The 19,502-nt window shown below is 48.9% G+C and overlaps 1 protein-coding gene across 1 annotated transcript in view; it reads left to right on the top strand.

Moving 5' to 3' along the window:
• TRIM28 (tripartite motif containing 28) overlaps window positions 1-19,502 on the top strand; it is a 56,930-nt gene that overhangs the window by 16,592 nt on the left and 20,836 nt on the right. The window contains exons 2-4 of the mRNA XM_075915529.2: window positions 14,551-14,663; window positions 16,102-16,234; window positions 18,148-18,283. Coding sequence (XP_075771644.2) covers window positions 14,551-14,663; window positions 16,102-16,234; window positions 18,148-18,283 — 382 coding nt within the window. The remainder of the gene's footprint in view (window positions 1-14,550; window positions 14,664-16,101; window positions 16,235-18,147; window positions 18,284-19,502) is intronic.

The following is a 19,502-nucleotide window of genomic DNA, read 5'->3' as shown; positions in this document are numbered from 1 at the left end:
TAAGTCTGAATGCTTAGCGTGCCCTTAATTTTGGAATAAGTCTCTCTGAACTCACTTCTGTTTCTTGAGAAAATAAGTATAGAACTGGTTCTCTTGGCAAATCTTAGTTATGCTGAAGTAAAATAGGGAATCTATTGTCTTCTGTCTTAAGACAATGTATCAACTAACTCCTGCCGTGCTTGGCTGAGGTCCACCACCACATAAGCACGAAACAAGAACAAACTTATCCAACCGGTGTCTCTTTGCACATGTTATTTTTAGTCTGCTGAGAAATAGAAATTGGAACCGTAACTTTCAAGAAGCATGAGCTAATAGGTTAGACAGACCCAAGCCATTAATTCATTTTTGAGATTAAGTGTATGTATAGCATGTTTGTGTTTAAATTTAATTATAACTATTTTTAAATGAGAAATTTAGAATTTTATTGATTTTAAAATAATCCAAATGAAATAAAAATTGATTTTATTTTTTAAATCTATTTTTATCCACCCTGAATTGCACTGGTGCTGCACTTTTGCAGGATAGGGGCTTGTTCCAGTGTAGTTACACCAGTGCTTTGGGCCATACTCTGTTTTGGAAGCTAAATGCTCCATGGGTTTTTCAGCCTAGTTTAATGTCTGTCCTTTCAGGTTGGAGTGGGTGCTCATCTGCTGAATTATAGGGATGGAAATGGTTTTGTGGTGTTGAAACTGGAAGAATTTGGATGTATTGAATTCTTGCTGAGAAGCAGGAGGTTTTAGGGTGCTCTGTGTACTAAAGATCTGCTGAATGCATAGACTAGCACCTGCGCACCCAGTTCCTTCAGCAGGTTTGGGCTGGCTTTTGTGATTGTTCCCTTGTGTTCAGTTTTGGCATTTGTATTCTTGGAGTAAATATAAGGTTGGCCTAAAGGCCTTCTCTTAATTCACAGTTAACTGGTTAACTGGTGCAAAACACTGTAGGCACTCCTAATCTGATTTGAAATACTTTATATTGACTTAGCTTCAGGATCTACTTGAACTAACTCAGTACAATCCTGGTTGAAATTGGATTAAGTGTCTATACCATGCTTTGTGCTGGTGTGAGTAAATTGTTTAATACAATCACTGTCAAACTGATGCCACGCTGATTGTACACAGGACTTAAGGCAAGGGTCTCAAACTCTTACTTTAGGGCCAGTCCTAAAATCCTCCTAGCAGGCCAGTGGGCACCCTTTAGCAGGACTGGAGGAGGGGGACTTTCTGTGAATTCCTCCCCCACAGCCCTCCCACCCCCTGCCTGCTACCCCTAGACAGTTTAAAACCAGCTGGGGGCCACAATAGGGTTAGAGCAACTTCAGACTGGTAACTCCACGTGGATGCTAGCATGTCCCAATGGCCTCTGGGAGGGGTGTGCATATTGCAGAGCTGGCAATAAGATGTGAAACTATTAACTAACTTTGTGAAACTGACTAGATATCAGTTATGCCCACTTTCATGATTTGATCCCAAGCATTGATAATTGGGGCTGCCCCCCTAGAAAGATGAAGCCACCTTTTAGAATTTAGGGATGTGAAGGACTAGTCAACTTGCTTATCTGGCTGGCTCTCTACGCATGCTGGCTCCATGGACCTGCTTGCTCCCCATTGCTGCCTCTTACAGAATCAGTGGTGGGAGGGGGGAAGGCTGCCACGAAGCAGCCTCTGGTGGTGGTGGGCCGTGGGCTCACCTTGGACAGGGGCAGCTGCCACGGAGCAGCCTCTCCATGGGGAGCTCGGGTCCCCTGCGGACAGGGGCTGCTGCCACACCACTGGCTCCTGCCTGCCATCCCATCCCATCAGAGACAGCAGTGCAAGGTGGCGGGGGCTACCTGGGAGTGGGGCTGGGAGCACACTGGCTCCCACCCCTATGGACTGTCGAATAGTTGTTACCAATATTTTGTGTGGTTACATGATTCAGTTACACACTATCTCACATCCCTAGTATATGGGGGTCCAGGGCGTGCTGCCTTTGGGCTGGCAGCTGTGGGTCTCATTAAATAGCTTCCTCAAAATATTTTTCATGACTGATTCGGGAAGTGCTTGGGCTGTAGATGACCTGTGGGCTAGGGGTTTGAGACCCCTGGCTTAATGCCGGGGGAAAGGGGGGGCACAAGTACATTTCAAGCCACTTTTTTCCCATTTGCTGCTTTGACTTAAGACCTCTTAAGTGCGAGGGAGGGACTTAAGACCCTCCTTCAGTGCGAGGGAGGGACTCTGATACAGGCAGAGTCTGGCATTCAGACACTATGCAGGGAGCTGAAATAGCTAAGCCTAATGCCAGGCTGCTATGCTATTGAACAGCATCCTCTTCTGAGGGAGCTTTAGGAGGGACAGGTCTTTTGGAGAGAAGTCCAGTCATCTGGACACATGTAGCTGAATGTATCCTGTGATTTGTATATTTTTGGCAGCTGTCCCCAGGGGTACTGATAGTGTAGGGAGGGAAAAGCAGGGGTGGGGAGGAGAAAGCTCAGAGGGTAATTGCTATTTAAGTGCTAGCATAAAACTTTCTCCCCCATCCCCCTTGTCCATGGAAAACATCCATTCTTCTGTCTCAATCTAGAATTCTGGTAGAGCCATAAATGTGAAGGCATCATTCTCTAGTACAGTAATTACTTGTTTAACACATTCCTGCTTAATGTGTTTTTGCAATCGCACGATTTTTTGTTTAGGGAACTTTCGAATAACACGACCGTCCCCGAAATAACACAAAAATAATCAGGTGGGGGACTACTTCACGCGGTGTTATAAATTGGTGAAAACAGTGGTAATATGTATGAGCGGATGAATACACGTGGTCACAGTGCTCCTCCACTCACTCATGTGTTTATATTTGTGTTTATATAAAATGCAGTAACTTGTGTTGCTAGATATCTAATGTTGATGTTGACGACCCAGCACCAACAGAAAATTGACTTTGCCACCACCACCTGAAATGCAACCACCACCATCTTTTTCCATTATTTTTAATGGGAAAATTGACCCCGCATAGCATGTTTTCGCTTAGCACGAACATTTTCAGAAACGCATCTATAGTGTTAAATGAGGAATTACTGTAGTCCTACCTAGCTTCTCCATTCCTCTAGGAGACTTGCAAGTCCAGCGGGCACTCAAATGTGTTAGCTCACCAGGCTGGCCATCAGTTAGCGTGGGCAGCTGGCCTGCTTCATTCATGTAACTCAACTGTTGAGGCTGAGCACCATTCTGCAGGCAGGAAGCTTTCCATTCAGCTGGAAACTGGCCATTCCACATATCCTCCCTGTGGTAAACTCTCCCTGTCTACAGTAATTCCAAAGTAGGTAATTTAAGGAGTGTTGAATTCCCAATCCCACTTTCCCAGTAAGGTAGCCTGTCTGGCTCCTCCCTTCCAAAAATATTTTTGGGGAGACTATCTAGGCTATTGTAAATACTACTTTATTTGGTTGCTGTGCTTGTTCCTTGCAAGTCTGTAGTGTGTGCATGTGGAAGGAAGGGGAAGCTGGGCTGGCTACCACTGCTTCCTGGGATGGAGATGTGAGCAGTGTCTGTCATGGCCTTGTACTTTCAATGGCTGGGAAGTCCAGAGTAACTCCTCCCTAAAGTGCTGAGCATGTCTTACATGGTGGTTGGCTGGGTGCTGCAGGCCATGTGCTCCCATACTGTCCTGACTTTGTCTGCCTGTAAGCACATTCCCTTTGCACTGAGAAGCTGTGTGGCAGGCAGTCGTGCTGTTTTTCCTGTTAGGCTTCGGAGGGGTAGCTGAGTTAGTCTATTAGAGGAGAGGCATCTCTGCAGTGCCTAATGCCCCTGTCTGTATCTTGCAGTTTTATTAGTAGCACATAGGAGTCCAAGGCATGCTGGGTGTTGTACAGATCCAGAACAAGGTCCCTGCCCCAAAGAGTTGACTCCAGTAGGATAATAGTGAGAGAGCTAATGGAAATTAATTATACTGCTGTAATCACACTTCTATGGCAGTGAAGACATGGCCACAGATGCAGGTGAACAGGTGTAGGCTGTTGGCAAATTGGTGCCAACATGGAGAGGAGGTGAAAGTGGAGCACTGTAGGGGAGTTGGCAGTGGAGGTAAGTCAGCAGACTAGAGAAAGCTGGCAAAGTAGCTGCTGGTCTGGATCCTAATGGTAGAAGATACTCTGAGTGGGGGACTTCCAGTGAGCCCCTGACAGTGCACCCTGTCTCCCAATCTTTGATTCACAGTGCTTCTCCCTACTCTTATTTCCTATCCTATCCCATGGACCCAAGGGCAAGGAGGTGACCCTTACTGAGGTGCTGGCTATACCGAGCCCACCCTAGGCTATCTCAGCCAGATCTAGGGGCCTACCTTAGGAGTTAGAGTTGAGGCATGCTTCTAGTTATCTTGATCACCTACTTGTCAGCCCTATTGTACTCTGGAAGTAGTACCCTTAAACAAGCAAATGGTTGGGGCCCTTTTTGTCTGGATCTTGGCATCTGCCTTTGGACCTGATGCAGGAAATGCTCCTTAAAACAGTTAAAATCCTTCCCCTTGCAGAGGAAACCGCACTCATTTCTATGGCACCAATGATACTGGGGCTTCCTGCCTTCATGGTGGTCTTTCTTTCCTAATGGAAAACTAGTTTCGTGCAAATACTTAAGAGTTCACACCTATTTAATGCTGTAACAAAGTGAACTTGGCATAGTGCTGTGGGGAGGTAGAGGCACAGTGGGAAATGGCATGAGTGGGGACTGAAGCAGTCTTTGCTCACACCACTTCTGCAGGGCTTCTGCTACAGTTCAAAGGCGCTTATAGACAAATCGAATAGTCGATGGAAATCCCATTGACTATTCAATTAATCTAAATTTAACATCCCTAGTTGTCAGTAGCCTTGCAGTTGTGGTACTGGCAGCTGACTGGTTTTCACTCACCTTGGGTCTCTAAACTTTTTATTGGACCAGCTTCTGTTGGTGAGAGGCAACCTTACACAGAGCTTTTCAGTAAGCTCCAAAACTTCTCACCAACAAAAGTTAGTCCAATAAAAGTTCTCCGCCCTACCTCATAGGATCCACATGGCTACAACAATGCATTAAACTTGGTTAGTGCCTAAATGCCTTCCTGTAGGATTGTACATGTTTGAGGATTGTTTTTAAATTGTTTAATTCTACTTATTGTGATCTTTAGCAAGCTAATGAGTTAGCTTTGTTCTGAGAATACTCAACGATGGGGCAGCTGCTCATGTGAGCAGGAAATAAAACTTTCATTGGTTCTGACATACATGAAAAAGGAAAACTAAAATCATGGAAACGTCAAATGATCTAAAAGTTGAATGCTGTGTTTGAGAGTTGGGAATGTTACCACCACTGGCAGGTCCTAGACTTGGAAATGGAATGCTGACAAACGTGTCAGTCTTATGTATAGACTTTCAGCTCTACTTTAATACTTAATTCAGAAGGCTTTGAAACGGGAACTTCAGGTCCGTGGTGTGGGGGAAGATGATTTAGCTTTTAACTCCTTCACACATTTTTACTCTAACGGCCATACGGGGTCAGACCAAAGGTCCACCTAGTCCAGTATCCTGTCTTCTGGCAGTGGCTAATGCCAGATGCCCTAGAGGGAGTGAACAGAAGAGGGAATCAAGTACTTCCTTGAGTATCTTAAGGATGTGAATGAGTAGTCACTTCCCCCTCTTGCCTCTATCAGAAAGAGGGTGGTGGGGGGGGAAATGAGGGGTTGCTTCAAAGCAGCAGCACTGCTTGGAGCCCAGGATCAGCAGGGGACTCGCGCTGACCCTGGGCTCTGTGCAGTGCTGCCTCTTTGAAATGCTGTGTGGAGCCTAACACTGGGGTCCCCATGTCATTTCAAAGCAGCAGCGCTGCCCCCAGCTGACTCCAGGCTCCCCGCGGTGCTGCTGCTTTGAAATGCCATGTGGAGCACAGGGCCAGCTGGCAGCTGCCTCAGTGGCCCCATGCTCCCATCAGTGCTTTTGCCTTTGAAGTGTAGTGCAGCTCTAGGGCTGTTGCTTTACTTCAAAGGTGGAAGCATCCTATCAACTAATAAAATAGTCCAGGGTGGCCAACCCATTCTGGACAAAGAGCCAAGGTATCAGTGGATCCAGCGCGAAGAGCCGGGCCAAAGTTGTCGAGCAAAAGAAGAAGAAGAAGAAGAAAAAAGGCTACTCCTTTAATTAAGAAAATGTGTTTAGAGCAGTGTTTCCCAATTTTATTTGGCTAGGGAACCCTTTTCAGCTTTTCAGAATTTCAAGGAACCCCTAAGTTTGTCAAGCAGAAAGAGGGGCGAGGGGACCCACCAGTGTATGAAAATCACATTCCTTCCCCGAGGTCCCCCTCCTCTCTGTTCCCCTCCTCTCCATTACTTGCTATCTCCAGCCTTTATATGCTCCCGCTGGGTTGAGACAGGAGGTTTGTGGGCTCTGGGGTGGGAATGAGGGATTTGGGTGTGGGAATGGGTGAGAAGTGCAAGCTCTGGGAGGGAATTTGGATGCAGGAGAGGAGGATGCTGGCTCAGGGATGGGGCTCCAGGCTGAGGAGTGTTGGACTCAGGTGGAAGGTTGGGGTTCTGAGCAAGCCACTGGCTTGTGGATGTGAGGGTGCAGGAGTTTGGTTGGATATGTGAGGGGCTCAGGGCAAAGAGGTTGTGAGTATGATGGGCTCAGGACACAGATTTGTGATGTGTGGATGATGTAGGAGTGTTGTGGCAGAAGACTGAGGATGTGGGGATTCAGGAGTTTGGGGATGTAAGAGGTTCAGGATGGGGTTCCAGTGTATGATAGGCTCAGATTTGGGGTCAGGTGGTGTTTGGGGGCTTGTTGGCCAGGCTTCATTTTAAAATAAAATACTGTCAAACTCAAGGTTTTAGCATTGTCTTTATTTGAGGGGCAGGGAACCTGTTTTGAGTCAAGGGTCACTGACCCACAGAAAAGTCAGTTGGGGCCACACAAATGAGATGCAAAAAAACCTGCTCCAAAACCCCCAAGCCTCACAAATGTGGTTCCAACTGTGCTGGTGGGGGCAGGGGAGAGGGTGCTAGGGGGTGCTGGGGCTGGGAGAGGGTGCTGCTCAGTGCTAGGGTGGGTGGTAGGATGCTAGCACAGATGTCTGGGTGCTGGGGTCAGGGACATGGTCCTGCTGGGCACTGGGGTGGGTGGCAGGGTGCTGGGACCAGGGTCCTGGGGTAGGTGGCAGGGTGCTGAGGCCAGGGACACAGTGCTGCTGGGTGCTGGAGACAGTGCTGGTGTGGGGGCAGGGGACAGGGTACTTATGGGGGGAGGGGGAGCTGGACAGGGGCAGGGGAGGGCAGCTGGGACCAGTATCTGGCAATCCTGCAACACCTCTGGGTTCCGGGAAGTGTGTGACTGCACTTCCCCTCCCCAAACAGCTGGCGCGCATTTTCGCGATGCCATCCTGCCGGGGGGGGGGGGGGAGGGGGGGGGGGGGAGAGGCGGGTGTGGGGAGTCCCAGGGCAGATCGTGCTGCCTGCACAGTTAGAGCTGCGCAGCCCTGGGTCTCCTGACACCCCCTCTCCCTCACCACGCAGAAAGGCCACAGAACTAAGTTGCTGGGTGCCACAGCCCCAGCTGTTCAGGCAGCGCATGTTAGCTCCTTTGGGAAGAAGTGCTTCTCTCCCCACTGTGGGTCACGTGGGGTCACCCGTGTCCAGCACCCCCTAGTATGACAGCCGGGAGCAACTGTTCCCCTCTGCCCCCGCCTTACTACACATCTGTGTCACCAGGGAGAAACGGGAAACAAGTGTGCTGTTTCTTTAAGAAGTTGGCTAGCTGGCTTTCTCTCTTTCAGAGGGGGCAGGGGAGTGCTGGCTCCTCACGGAACCCCAGGGTTCCGCGGAGCACCAATTGGGAAACACTGGTTTAGAGGCTTTTTGGCCACATCAGGCTCCCGCTGGCAGATGCCATTTTTAATTCTCCTTCTTAAAAAGCTTTGCAGGATGGTACCCCTGCCCAGGTCAGCACAGGAAGTGAAGAGTAGGAGTAGGAGAGGGCTGTTTTTGGGGGTGGGGGGGGGGGGGGGGTTGGCCATGGCTGGAAAAGTTGATGTAAATTGCATTGACTATTCAATTAGTCAATCAAAATTTAACATCCCTAGTGTGTCACCCATTCTCACCCTCTGACAGGCTAGGGACACCATTCCTACCCATCCTGGCTAATAGCTATTGATGGATGTAACCTCCATGAATACATCTAGTTCTTTCTTGAACCCTGGTAAAGTACTTATCTTCACAACCTCCTCTGGCAAGGAGTTCCGCAGGTTGACGGTGCATTTTGTGAAGAAAAATTTTGTTTTAAACCTGCTACCTGTTCATTTCATTTGGTGACCCCTAGTTCTTATGTTATGGAGATCTAACTTAAAGCAAGGTCCCCTTCCAGCAGCAAACTTGAGTTTCTCTGGAGCAGTGTCTGCATGGCTAGCAGACCTAGAGCTCATGATGGGATGGTTATAGCATCACTTGTTCAGCTGAGCTGTGCAGGTCTGGAAGTTGCCCATCACACCCTGGATGTAGTAGGCCAAAATTATCCTTCTACTGTGATAGCTAGATAAAATGAGAAGGTTTGGCCAACGACAACCCATGTATCTGGAGTATATATTCTTTGCTGTATATGTGTTATGAAGTACCTGATTTCAACATGAATATTCTCATTCTGCCTCTCATCGTCTTTTTAATTGGTGGCTCTCTTCATCCTGGTATCCTTTCCCATAAGGCAGGGCTACTCAACTTTGGAAGCCCGGGGGCCACTGATATCCACAGCACATGTCGAGGGCTGCAACTTAAGCGTGGTTGCATATACATGCAAATATATATGCAATAGCTTCTTTCACAGCGACGGGCATTACTACAAAATTAAGGCAAGACTACAATGCCCAGGCCCCCCATTTAAGTCAGTTCTGCTGATATTAATAAAATGCAATGTTTACCTGATTTCCACCCATATGACAGCACTTTTAGGGTATGTTTAGACTACATGACTCTGCCGACAGAGGCATATAAAATAGGCTACCCAACATAGTCAATGAAGGTGGAATTTAAATATTCCTGGCTTCATTAAAATAAAAATGGCCACCGTGCTGATTGTCGGCACAGCACGGCAGTCAGACACGGATCAGTCGACAGGGGAAGCCTTTGTCGACTGCTCCCTTATGCCTCGTGAAACATACACTTAATGAGCAATGACAGCCCAGGAATTTAACTACTAAAATGCATATCAACAGAAGACTACTATATTGACAGCTTTTTTGTTTTGGCTTCATAACAGTCCAGGAATTTTAACTACTAAAACACATCACCTAAACTGCATAGTAAACCCAAACTGCACCGCCAGCTGCAAACAAAGGTGCCGAGGGACACATGTGGCCCGCGGGCCGCATGTTGAGTATCCCTGCCATAAGGGTTTGTCTTGTAAATTAGGAACGGAGTGTTCTGGATGGATATTTCCCAAGGTATAGTATTCATGCCAGACACTAAGTGGATAGTGGCAAACATACTGTTCCTTCTATATCTAATTCTGCCACCCCCACCAGGCTGGCAACAGAATCAAGCAGGATAGTGCACAGGCTGGAAAACAGTTGCAATGCATGTGCAACTGATTTTGGATGGTTTTGGTCACTCATTAATTTTGTCAGTGCTTTCCTGTTATCTCCCCTAGAGGGAAAGTTGTGTTGCTTAGTGGAGGAGTTCCCATTGTAGGACACGAGGTACTCCAGTTGGCTGACACATTTGATGTATGCTAAGCCTACAGTGTGCTGAAGCGTGTAGACTGACACCTCCTACACTCTTCAGGCATGTTAATGCTTGCTTCTGACTAGCTAACAGGTTCTAATTAGGGATGTTAAATTACAGTTAATCACCTAATCAGGCAGTCAATGGAATTTCCATTGATTAGGGGTGGGAAAGTGGAGTGCTTGCTATCCCAGCTGTGCCTCTGCCTTTTGAAATGTAGCAAGAGCCCCAAAGGCAGAGGTGCAGCAGTTGGGAACTCCTCTCCCTCCTCCCCCTCCCCCCCTCCACCGCCATAGAATCATAGAATAATAGGACTGGAAGGGACCTCAAGGCAGGACCAAGCTCCGTCTACACCATCCCTGACAGATGTCTATCTAACCTGTTCTTAAATATCTCCAGAGGGAGATTCCACCACCTCCCTTGGCAATTTATTCCAATATTTGACCACCCTGACAGTTAGGAATTTTTTCCTAATGTCCAATCTAAACCTCCCCTGCTGCACTTTAAGCCCATTACTTCTTGTCCTGTCCTCAGAAACCAAGAAGAACAAATTTTCTCTTTCCTCCTTTTGACACCCTTTTAGATATTTGAAAACCGCTATCATGTCCCCCCTTAATCTTCTTTTTTCCAAACTAAATAAGCCCAGTTCATGAAGCCTGGCTTCATAGGTCATGTTCTCTAGACCTTTAATCCATTCTTGTCGCTCTTCTCTGTACCCTTTCCAATTTCTCCACATCTTTCTTGAAATGTGGCGCCCAGAACTGGACACAGTACTCCAGCTGTGGCCTAACTAGTACAGAGTAGAGCGGCAGAATGACTTCACGAGTTTTGCTTACAACACACCTGTTGATACAACCTAGAATCATATTTGCTTTATTTGCAACAGCATCACACTGTTGACTCATATTCAACTTGTGGTCCACTATGATCCCTAGATCCCTTTCCGCCATGCTCCTTCCTAGACAGTCTCTTCCCATCTTGTATGTATGGAACGGATTGTTCATTCCTAAGTGGAGCACTTTGCATTTCTCTTTATTAAACCTCATCCTGTTTACCTCTGACCATTTCTCTAATTTGCTAAGGTCATTTTGAATTATGTCCCTATCCTCCAAAGAAGTTGCAACCCCACCCAGTTTGGTATCATCTGCAAACTTAATAAGCCATGGGGTGTTGTGGGTGTTGCTTACATCCCTAGTTCTAATGCTCACCTGTAAATTCCGCTCTTGATGGAGCTTCACAGGGCTCATGGAGGTATGCTTTGGTTGGCTGTCTAGCATGTTGGGGTTATTTGCTGAGTGGCCCCTAGTGGATCTAGGCTCAGGAATGTTAGGCTGTCTGCCTGTTCCCATGGAAACTTGTCTGGGCCATTTGGCTTGCTATAGAAATGCAGTCAGTGGAAATGGCTGAGATTAGAATCTTGCAGCTGCCTCACTTAAATATGCAAAAAGCATGGCTCTCCAATACTCCTTGGCAGAGGGTTCTCTGGCAGGTGGCCCTTGCAGTGTGGTGGAGATGTTGAAGAGACAGTGAGATGGCTTTTCAGCCCTGTCGGAAAGATGTAGAATCTTCTAACTAAAAGGGTTTATAAGCGCCTGCTTAGGTTGGAATCCTGTAGAGAGCGTACTTTTTATTGGCTGTTCTGTAGGAAGTCATGCAAGTCATCCTGGGAGTATGGTTTGGCTAACATGTTCCTGCTTATTTTTCCTGATAATCCCCACCACGTTAAATATCTTCATACCATTAATATCCCAATAAGCAGGTCAACACTTAACGTATTACAGAGCCATTACAGGTGCTGTGATGATGGTTTCTGTAGAAAACTGTTGTAGTTCGGAAAAATGGGTGTACTTCTACACATCTGAATTGCCTATAATGCAGTGTATTCATGCACCATATTGGGGAAACTGAACTAGTAATTATGCTGTAACCTGTTTTGTACATGCAGAATATATTAAATGTATGTTGTGGTGAAGTTTGCTAAACTGGGGAAGTTAAAATGCGATTAATTGGCATTTCAAAGGAGGAATGCTGAACTCCGTACAGCCCAGGGCTGGTGGGAAGTCCCACTGACTCTTGGGCTGCATGCGGGTGCCTGATTTGAAATGTACAAGAGCCCCCAGCAGGGGCTCTTGTGCATTTCAAGGCCATGCAGCCCTGGGTCAGCGGGGCTCCATGATACTCTGCTCAGGGCCTGGGCTCCACAACTGCCCCTTGGAAACGCATAGAGGTGGTGTTTTAAAGGGGCAACCGCGTTGGGGTTCAAAGCGGTAGCGCTGCACAGCTGTGCAGTGCTGCCACTTTGAAGTACAGGCAGTCCCTGGGTTACGTACAAGATAGGGACTGTAGGTTTGTTCTTAAGTTGAATCTGTATGTAAGTCGGAACTGGCGTCCAGATTCAGCCGCTGCTGAAACTGACCGCCAGTTCTGACTTACATACAGATTCAACTTAAGAACCCGAAGTCAGCTGCTGCTGAAACTGATCAGCAGCTGATTCCAGGAAGCCCGGGGCAGAGCAACTGTGCCTTGGGCTTCCTGTAGTCAGCGCTGGTCAGTTTCAGCAACGGCTGACTTGGGGATGTCTGGGGCAGAGCAGCTGGGGTGCTGCTGGGTTGCTCCAGTGGCACCGCTCCTCGGCGCTACTGGACCAACCCAGCAGCACCCCAGCTGCTCTGCCCCAGGAGTCCTGATTCAGCCGCTGCTGAAACTGACCAGACCAGTAGTGCCCAGAGCGGCGCTGCGGGACCAACCGGCAGCACCCCAGCTGCTCTGCCCCAGGGTCCACCACAAAAGCCTGGTCTGCTGGGGAGGGCACACTAGCTGCGCGCCCCCCCCCCCCAACAGACCAGGGACACAAGGAGCAAAGCGGCGGTGGGGGGGGAGGGTGTCTCGCCTCTGAGGCTTTGCTCTGGCGCGGGACCGCTTTGCTCCCGGTGCCCCTGGTCTGCTGGGGACCGTCTCCAGCAGACCAGGGGCACCCCGAGCAAACCCGCCGGGGGCTGCGGCTTTGCTCCCGACGCCCCTGGTCTGCTGGAGACGGTACCCAGCAGACCAGGGGCACCAGGAGCAGCGTTTCTCGCCCCGGAGGTCGAGGTGGCTGACCGCTGCCTGTGAGCTCCGGGGCGAGAAAGCCCCGTTCATAAGTGCGGATCCGACATAAGTCGGATCCGCGTAAGTCTGGGACTGCCTGTACCCCGCTCCCTCCCATTTGCTGCCTCCATCTCATACAGGCAGCAAGGGGGGGGGGGGGGGAATCAACAAGGCGGGAGTGAGGCAGGTGCTTAACAGATAGTTGACTAGTCCTAAACATCCCTATGCTAAATGTGTAGTGTGCCCTGAATAGATGTCTGTTCTACTAATAACTGGAATTCTTTTTGAAGAGATAAGAAAAGGTGGATAAAGGTCTGTGGAATTTAATTCTCTGTAAATCAGGGGAATATAAATTAGGGATGTAAATTCCTGGTTAATGAGTTAACCAGTTAAACCAGATCCCATGCAGGTGGCTGGCAGCTCAAGTGGAGGATGGGGCACAATGGTTTCTGCTACACTCCACGCTTAGGGCTGCCAGCTGCCGGTAAGGGTGATGCTTACCGAGTAACTTGGTTAACCATTCACATCCTTACTGTAAATGAGCAAAATTGGTTGGGCTCACAGCTTAGAACAGTGAGAATGTAACAGCTGCAAGACTTTTCCCCAGGTTGGTAACGTAGTCACCTTTCTGTTCACTGCTAGACTTTAATAAGATGGGCCTGGTTGTCTGCTACAAATTCAATACTGGAACTGAATCCTTGATACTTTGATGTTCCACCATGATCTCAAACCCCAGGCAGAACCAAAAATATCTGCTCTTCAGTTCCTCACAAGTACTCCAACCTTTCCATGTTAATATCTACTCCTCAGTCTTTCTGCTCCCCGGGGGCAAATTCTGCAGTTTTTTGGTACTTTATCCATTGCGTTGTGCTCAGGCACAGAGGCTATGCCCTCTGATGCGACATTTGGGAGACTGTTTTTGGCAGAGGGGAATGGCTCCATCTCCATATTGTACTACTGTAAGATGTGTAGAGCCCCTATTGCTGCTGTTGGAATATAGGAACCCTTAATATTATGACACTTTTAGACTGGAGGAACCTAACTAGTGGGAAGGAAGGATGAGAGCCTATTAGCATGATAATAGGGTAGAAGTTTTTCAGTGTATGATGCAGAAATACCCCTCATATCTCTTTCATTCCTGCAGTGGCCATTCAGACACAAGTATTAGGGTTCACCAAATGACATAAGCAGCAGTTTAAAACAAAAGGAAGCATTTCTTCACATAACATACTTTCAACCTGCAGAGCTCTGTTAGAGGATATTGTGAAGGTCAGGACTAACAGGGTTAAAAAAAAACCTTAGATAAATTAATGGAGTCGTGTGGTTATTAGCCAGGATGGTGTCCCTAGCCTCTGTGTTCCAGAAGCTGGTACTGGGCAAGAGAGGATGGATCATCCGATTACCTGTTCTGCTCATTGCTTCTGAGGCACCCTGGCACTGGCCACTGTTGAAGACAGTATACTGGGCTAGATGGACCTTTGTTCTGATCCATACATTTCAGTATCTTAGCCTTGATCTACTGTACAAATGTCAGAATACCTAGGCCACTCGGGTGAATTTTCAGTGGTGAGTGACAATTATACCAACCAAACTCCCAGTGTAGATGATGTTGTGTCATTGACAGGAGAAAAGCCCTTCCCAGTGTAACTACTGCCTCTTGAGGAGAAGGATTAACTGCACTGGGGTTGGCCCCCAAATATTAGCTACAAATCTGATGCTGCTTCCTGTGTGTGACATGTTCTCTTCTTCTCCCCTTCCCTTGCAGTTGTGGACTGCCCTGTATGTAAACATCAGTGTTACCTCAAGGATATCGTGGAAAATTACTTCTTGAGAGACAGCGGGGCAGAGGCAGCCACAGATAGCAAGGATGCCAACCAGGTAGGCATTCAATCTTCCTACCCCTTCTTCCATTGGCTCTGATTGACCCCTCTGCAGAACAGTTCTCCCCACCCTGCCATTCCCAATTTGCCATGCAACCTAGCTAGTGGTGGAGGGTGGCTTGCAGTCTTTCTGACGATAGGCCAGTTTGGTTCTCATATTGAAAGGAAGCAGTGCAGAGCACTTGGCCCTTCCTTTCCTGGCACCATGCTCCAGCCACTCCTGGCCACTCAAGTTCTAAGTGGCTGTCTCATCAGATGTCAGGGCACCCTGTGTGTGCCCTGCCTGGAGCAGGCAGTTGCACTTTCTCTGGCCCCTTTGAAAGCACATAACTCAGTGACTCCTGGGTCTGTCACCATAGTAACCCCAATGGGCCACCAATCCTCTTAGGTTCAGTAAATTGCTCATCCTTTATCAGCAATGCATTTCTAGTCATAACAATAACACTTGTATGCCAGACACTCAGAAGCAAGCCGTGGCCAGTCACACTTCTTCCATTCTCAACTCTATCCCATCTGCCCATTCTGATTAGCAGCATTGTATACATGCAGCTGTTCGACCTAGCCCCTCAAAATCCTGTCATTTATTCCTAACTATGTAGTATTTGGTTTTCTACTAATGGTGGCTGGACACAAAATGGCTTCAGTTAGATTATGTTCAGTTCTGCCATTAACAAGGCCTGCCTGCTTGAATAAAAGCCCTTGTTTTCATACTCACTTTTGAGCTATGTCTGAGCTACAATGCCAGTATCTCCTGTGAGTTATACCCACCTAAACACTGAGATAGTGTTATCTCAGCCTATTGTATACTGGAAAGTGCTCTCCCATCAGCTTGCAGCGTCACCAGAAACACTACACTGCACAGCTGCACCTCTATAAATGATGTATGGAGCTAACCTGTACTAACTTATTGTCTACTTTGCTCTAAGACTATAGCACATCTGTAATCCACCTACTTCCATTCAGGCCTACTCTACACTACCGTAGGCCATCCATCTAAGTTATGCACCTAGCTGAAGTCAACATTTATATCTACTCACCATGGTATCTTCACTGTGATAAGTTGACAGCTGACTGTCTTGTCAGCTCACCTATGCTGCTAGACCCACTGGAGTACTGGAATAGACATGAGAGCAATTAGTGGTCAATTTATACTAGACAGGATAAATCAACCCCCATTGGATTGATCACTGTCTGTTGAACAGTTGGGTAGGGAAGATACACCTGAGTTGGAAGACCCCAGGGTCATGCTCCCAGAGTCATCTGCTCTGTGCAGTACCATAACTACACTGGGAACCATCCTTGAAAATTAGCCGTCGGGTCTGCCCTTGCCATTTGCCTCAGGCTTGCCTCTCACCATTTGAAGCACTGGGGGGGGAGGGGGGGAGAGGTTGTGGGGCAGGTGTGTTCCTGGCACTAACCTTTCCTCTATCTCTCAGTGCTGCACCAGTTGTGATGACAATGCCCCAGCTACTAGCTATTGTGTGGAGTGCTCAGAGCCACTGTGTGAGACCTGTGTAGAGGCCCACCAGAGGGTGAAGTACACAAAGGACCATACTGTCAGAGCCACAGGTCAGTGCCCCATTCCTGGGAGGGAAGTTTGGAGTTAGCCTGGTACTGCATGCCCCTTACAGAGAGGTGGGAGGTGGAAGTTGGTTATACAGGTTGAACCTCCCTGGTCCAGTAGCATCTGTGGTCCTGCAGGACCATAAAAGCTGTTAGACCAGAGAGCCTGCTGCAGGGGTTGAGTGGCTGGGAGCAGAGCCTGTCTTGCTGCTGGCAGCCTGCAGAGACAGTGACCTGCAGGTAGAGAGCTGCTGTGTGGGGCCAGGGAACTCCAGGAGAAGATGGGGACAGAGTTTATGGAGCAGAGTCCTGGGAGTGGGCTGGGAGCAGCAGAGCCAGGCTGGTGGGTTGGAGGTCAGGCCTCCCAGTTCTCCCAGTGCAGCAGCCAGGAGGAGAGCCCCAGGAGAGCCCAGACACCTGACCTCCCCTGGTCCAGCAAATTCCCTTGTTCAGGACCACACTGGTCCTGAGGGTGCCAGACCAGGGAGGTTCAACCTGTACTCCATGACACTACTTCTTGCCCACCCAGAGTGCTACGCTCTGGTGTCATATGCATGAGAGATTTGCTTTAAATCCGTTTGAAACTGATTTTACTAAATCAGTTCAAAATTGTTTGCTATGTTCTGTTCAGCTCAGTCTGTCCTCTGGTGGTGCAGTCAGCTGAATGAGAGCATCCATATGGGGGTGTACTGCTTAACTGAATTAGTTGGAGTTCTGCCCTATAGGGATGTACTAGTGTAGTCGATTAACCAGTTAACCGATAAGCAAAAGCTTATAGGTTAATACTATAGACCAGTGTTTCTCAAACTGTGCTCCACGGAGCCCCGGAGCTCCGCAAGACATCTCCAGGGGCCCCACGAGGTTGACAAACTGGAAACATCGATAGATACAACACACACAATCAGTGGACCGCTGGGACTCTGCATACCTGTATGTAAAGGGCTCTGGAGCCCAAAAAGTTTGAGAATCACTGCTATAGACTACACACCTTTCCCTCCCCCAGCCCTTGCCAGTTAACTTTTTAGCAGGCTGGCCAGCAGCCTGGCTCAGTTCAGGCTTATGTCAGGTCCAGAACCTATCCCTGTGGCAGCTCTGCATTTAAAGTGTATTAGGAGCCAGGTGGGTACGCAGCCCGGCTTAGTTCTGGCATGCACTGGGTCCAGGAGATCAGAACCCCTCTTAGGGGCTGCTGCCATCCCACTCCGCTGCCTCTTTATCAGAGGCCGCAGCAGTGGGTGACAGGCAGCTGGTCTACAATGAGACAGCTTTTAAACTGGCTCCCCTTGTGGACCAGCTCCCAGTTGGCACCCTGTGCTGCTGCTTCTGATACAGTGGCTGCTGGCCCCACCACTGGGTACTATGGAATAGTTGACTAACTGATACAAATTCATGAGGTTACTCAACTATTCAAGTTAACTGATATTTAACATCCCTACTCTCCTGTGGGTAGCCTGCAACTTCCTCATGTGGACATGGTTCCAGGGGCAGAAAACTGGGCCTCTTGTCCCCATTCTGCCACTGACAAAGGGAGAGGGCTTTAACCAGGTCCCATGCAATATCCATTCCCTGGTAGCGTGAGCTCTGCTGCCCATATCCCAGATTCCCTCAACTGGGCTTCCAGTGCTGTGGCCAAGGGAGACACCTGGACATAGGCTGTAGTTGGGCATGTTGTGCCAGACAGCTGAGTAGGCTTCCTTTTCAGCTCTTCCAGTGCCCCTTAATCCAGATGTGCAGTCTCCCTGGGCCAACCCCAGCAAACAGCTTTGCCATTACCCTTCAGTCCCAGCCCTGTCGCTCCCTCCCCAGCAGCTATGCTGGTGCCCTGCAGGCCACTCTAGGCTTCTGGCTGGCTGATGTAATTGGGGTGCCTCATGGAACCTTGGTGAGAAGAGGAGGGTAACACTTGTACTCTGTTCTAGGTCCAGCAAAGACAAAGGAGGGTGAGCGCACTGTCTACTGCTCTGTGCACAAGCATGAACCCTTGGTGCTGTTTTGCGATACCTGTGACACACTGACCTGCCGGGACTGCCAGCTCAATGCCCACAAGGATCACCAGTAAGCATGCACACTTGCTGGCTGTACTCTACCATAGGCTACTAGGATGCTCTTTGATACTCCACCCCTGCCCAGTCTGGGGCAGGGCTGCACTGCCCTCTACCTCTGCTCCTAGTTATGTGGCTGGCCTGAGCCAGGCTCTGCCTCCAATACTGCTATGCTGGAGACATGGAAACCCTCTGACAGCCTGTGCCATGTTTTCTTCCAGGTGGTAAGGCCACAGCAAACCTTTCAGCTAGCCTGTGCGTCCTCTCTACTGCATGGCATGGCTCTCCTTTGTCATGTTTCTTGGCTGCTGTTGGGCTTGAGGCAGCTAGACCAGCTCCTCTTGGGGGTGTTTTGGCCCCTGTGTTAGTTCTCAGGGTAGCCTAGACTTAGTCATTTTACACTTCGCCTTCATTTCCATTACCAGCAGCCTTGCCTATCAGCCACCCAAGCAATCTCCTCTGGGCCATGGTAGCCTGCATTTTCTGTTATAGGGATAGTCTAGTTTGTGACAGTCAACTCAGAATCTGCACCTTTTGTAGTCCTGCAGCCCTGCGGGGTTTTTATTGAAAACACAATCTTATCAGTAAGGCCAACAGTGAGTGAGGAAATGGAAGCAAAAGATTACACACCCAACAAAATCCTAACATGTTTTTGAGAGACTTTGCTTAGGAGGCTAACATGCTGTCTAAAGTTCAGCACACCTTTGTGACATCAAACTGCATTGTTTCAATAGAGCAGGGGTGGGTAAAAGGGCCTCCGTGGGCTGGATCAGGCCTGCCAAGTGGCTGGATCTGGCCTATGGAGGCCCTGCTGCTCACCTGACCCCAGGCTAATTAGGGCCTGGGGGCGGGGGTGTGCCTAAAGCCTCCTGCCCTGCCAGGAGTACATGGTGCTTTGAAACCCTGTGTGCTGCTTGCAGGGCGGGGGTAGAAGGGAAGGAAGGAGTCTTCGGGCATTCTCCCACCCCCAGGCCTATCAGGGCCTGGGGCGCGGTAGCTGCATGAAGCTTCCTTCACCCTGCCCTGGCCCTGCGAGCAGCACACAGTGCTTCAAAGCACCACATATTCCTGTCCAGGGAGGGAGTGGAGGAGGCTTCGGGTGCTCCCCAGGCCTATCAGGGCCTGGGGGTGTGGGAGCTGTGAAGCTACCTTCGCCCTGCCCTGCCCTGGCCCTGCGAGGAGCCTGCTGCACTTCAAAGTGCCACATGCTCCCCTCAGGGCAGGAGGAGCTT

Source organism: Pelodiscus sinensis, chromosome 18, assembly GCF_052426305.1.
Source record: "Pelodiscus sinensis isolate ZL-2025 chromosome 18, ASM5242630v1, whole genome shotgun sequence".
Classification (NCBI taxonomy): domain Eukaryota; kingdom Metazoa; phylum Chordata; order Testudines; family Trionychidae; genus Pelodiscus; species Pelodiscus sinensis.
This window is presented reverse-complemented; position numbering and strand designations above follow the sequence as displayed.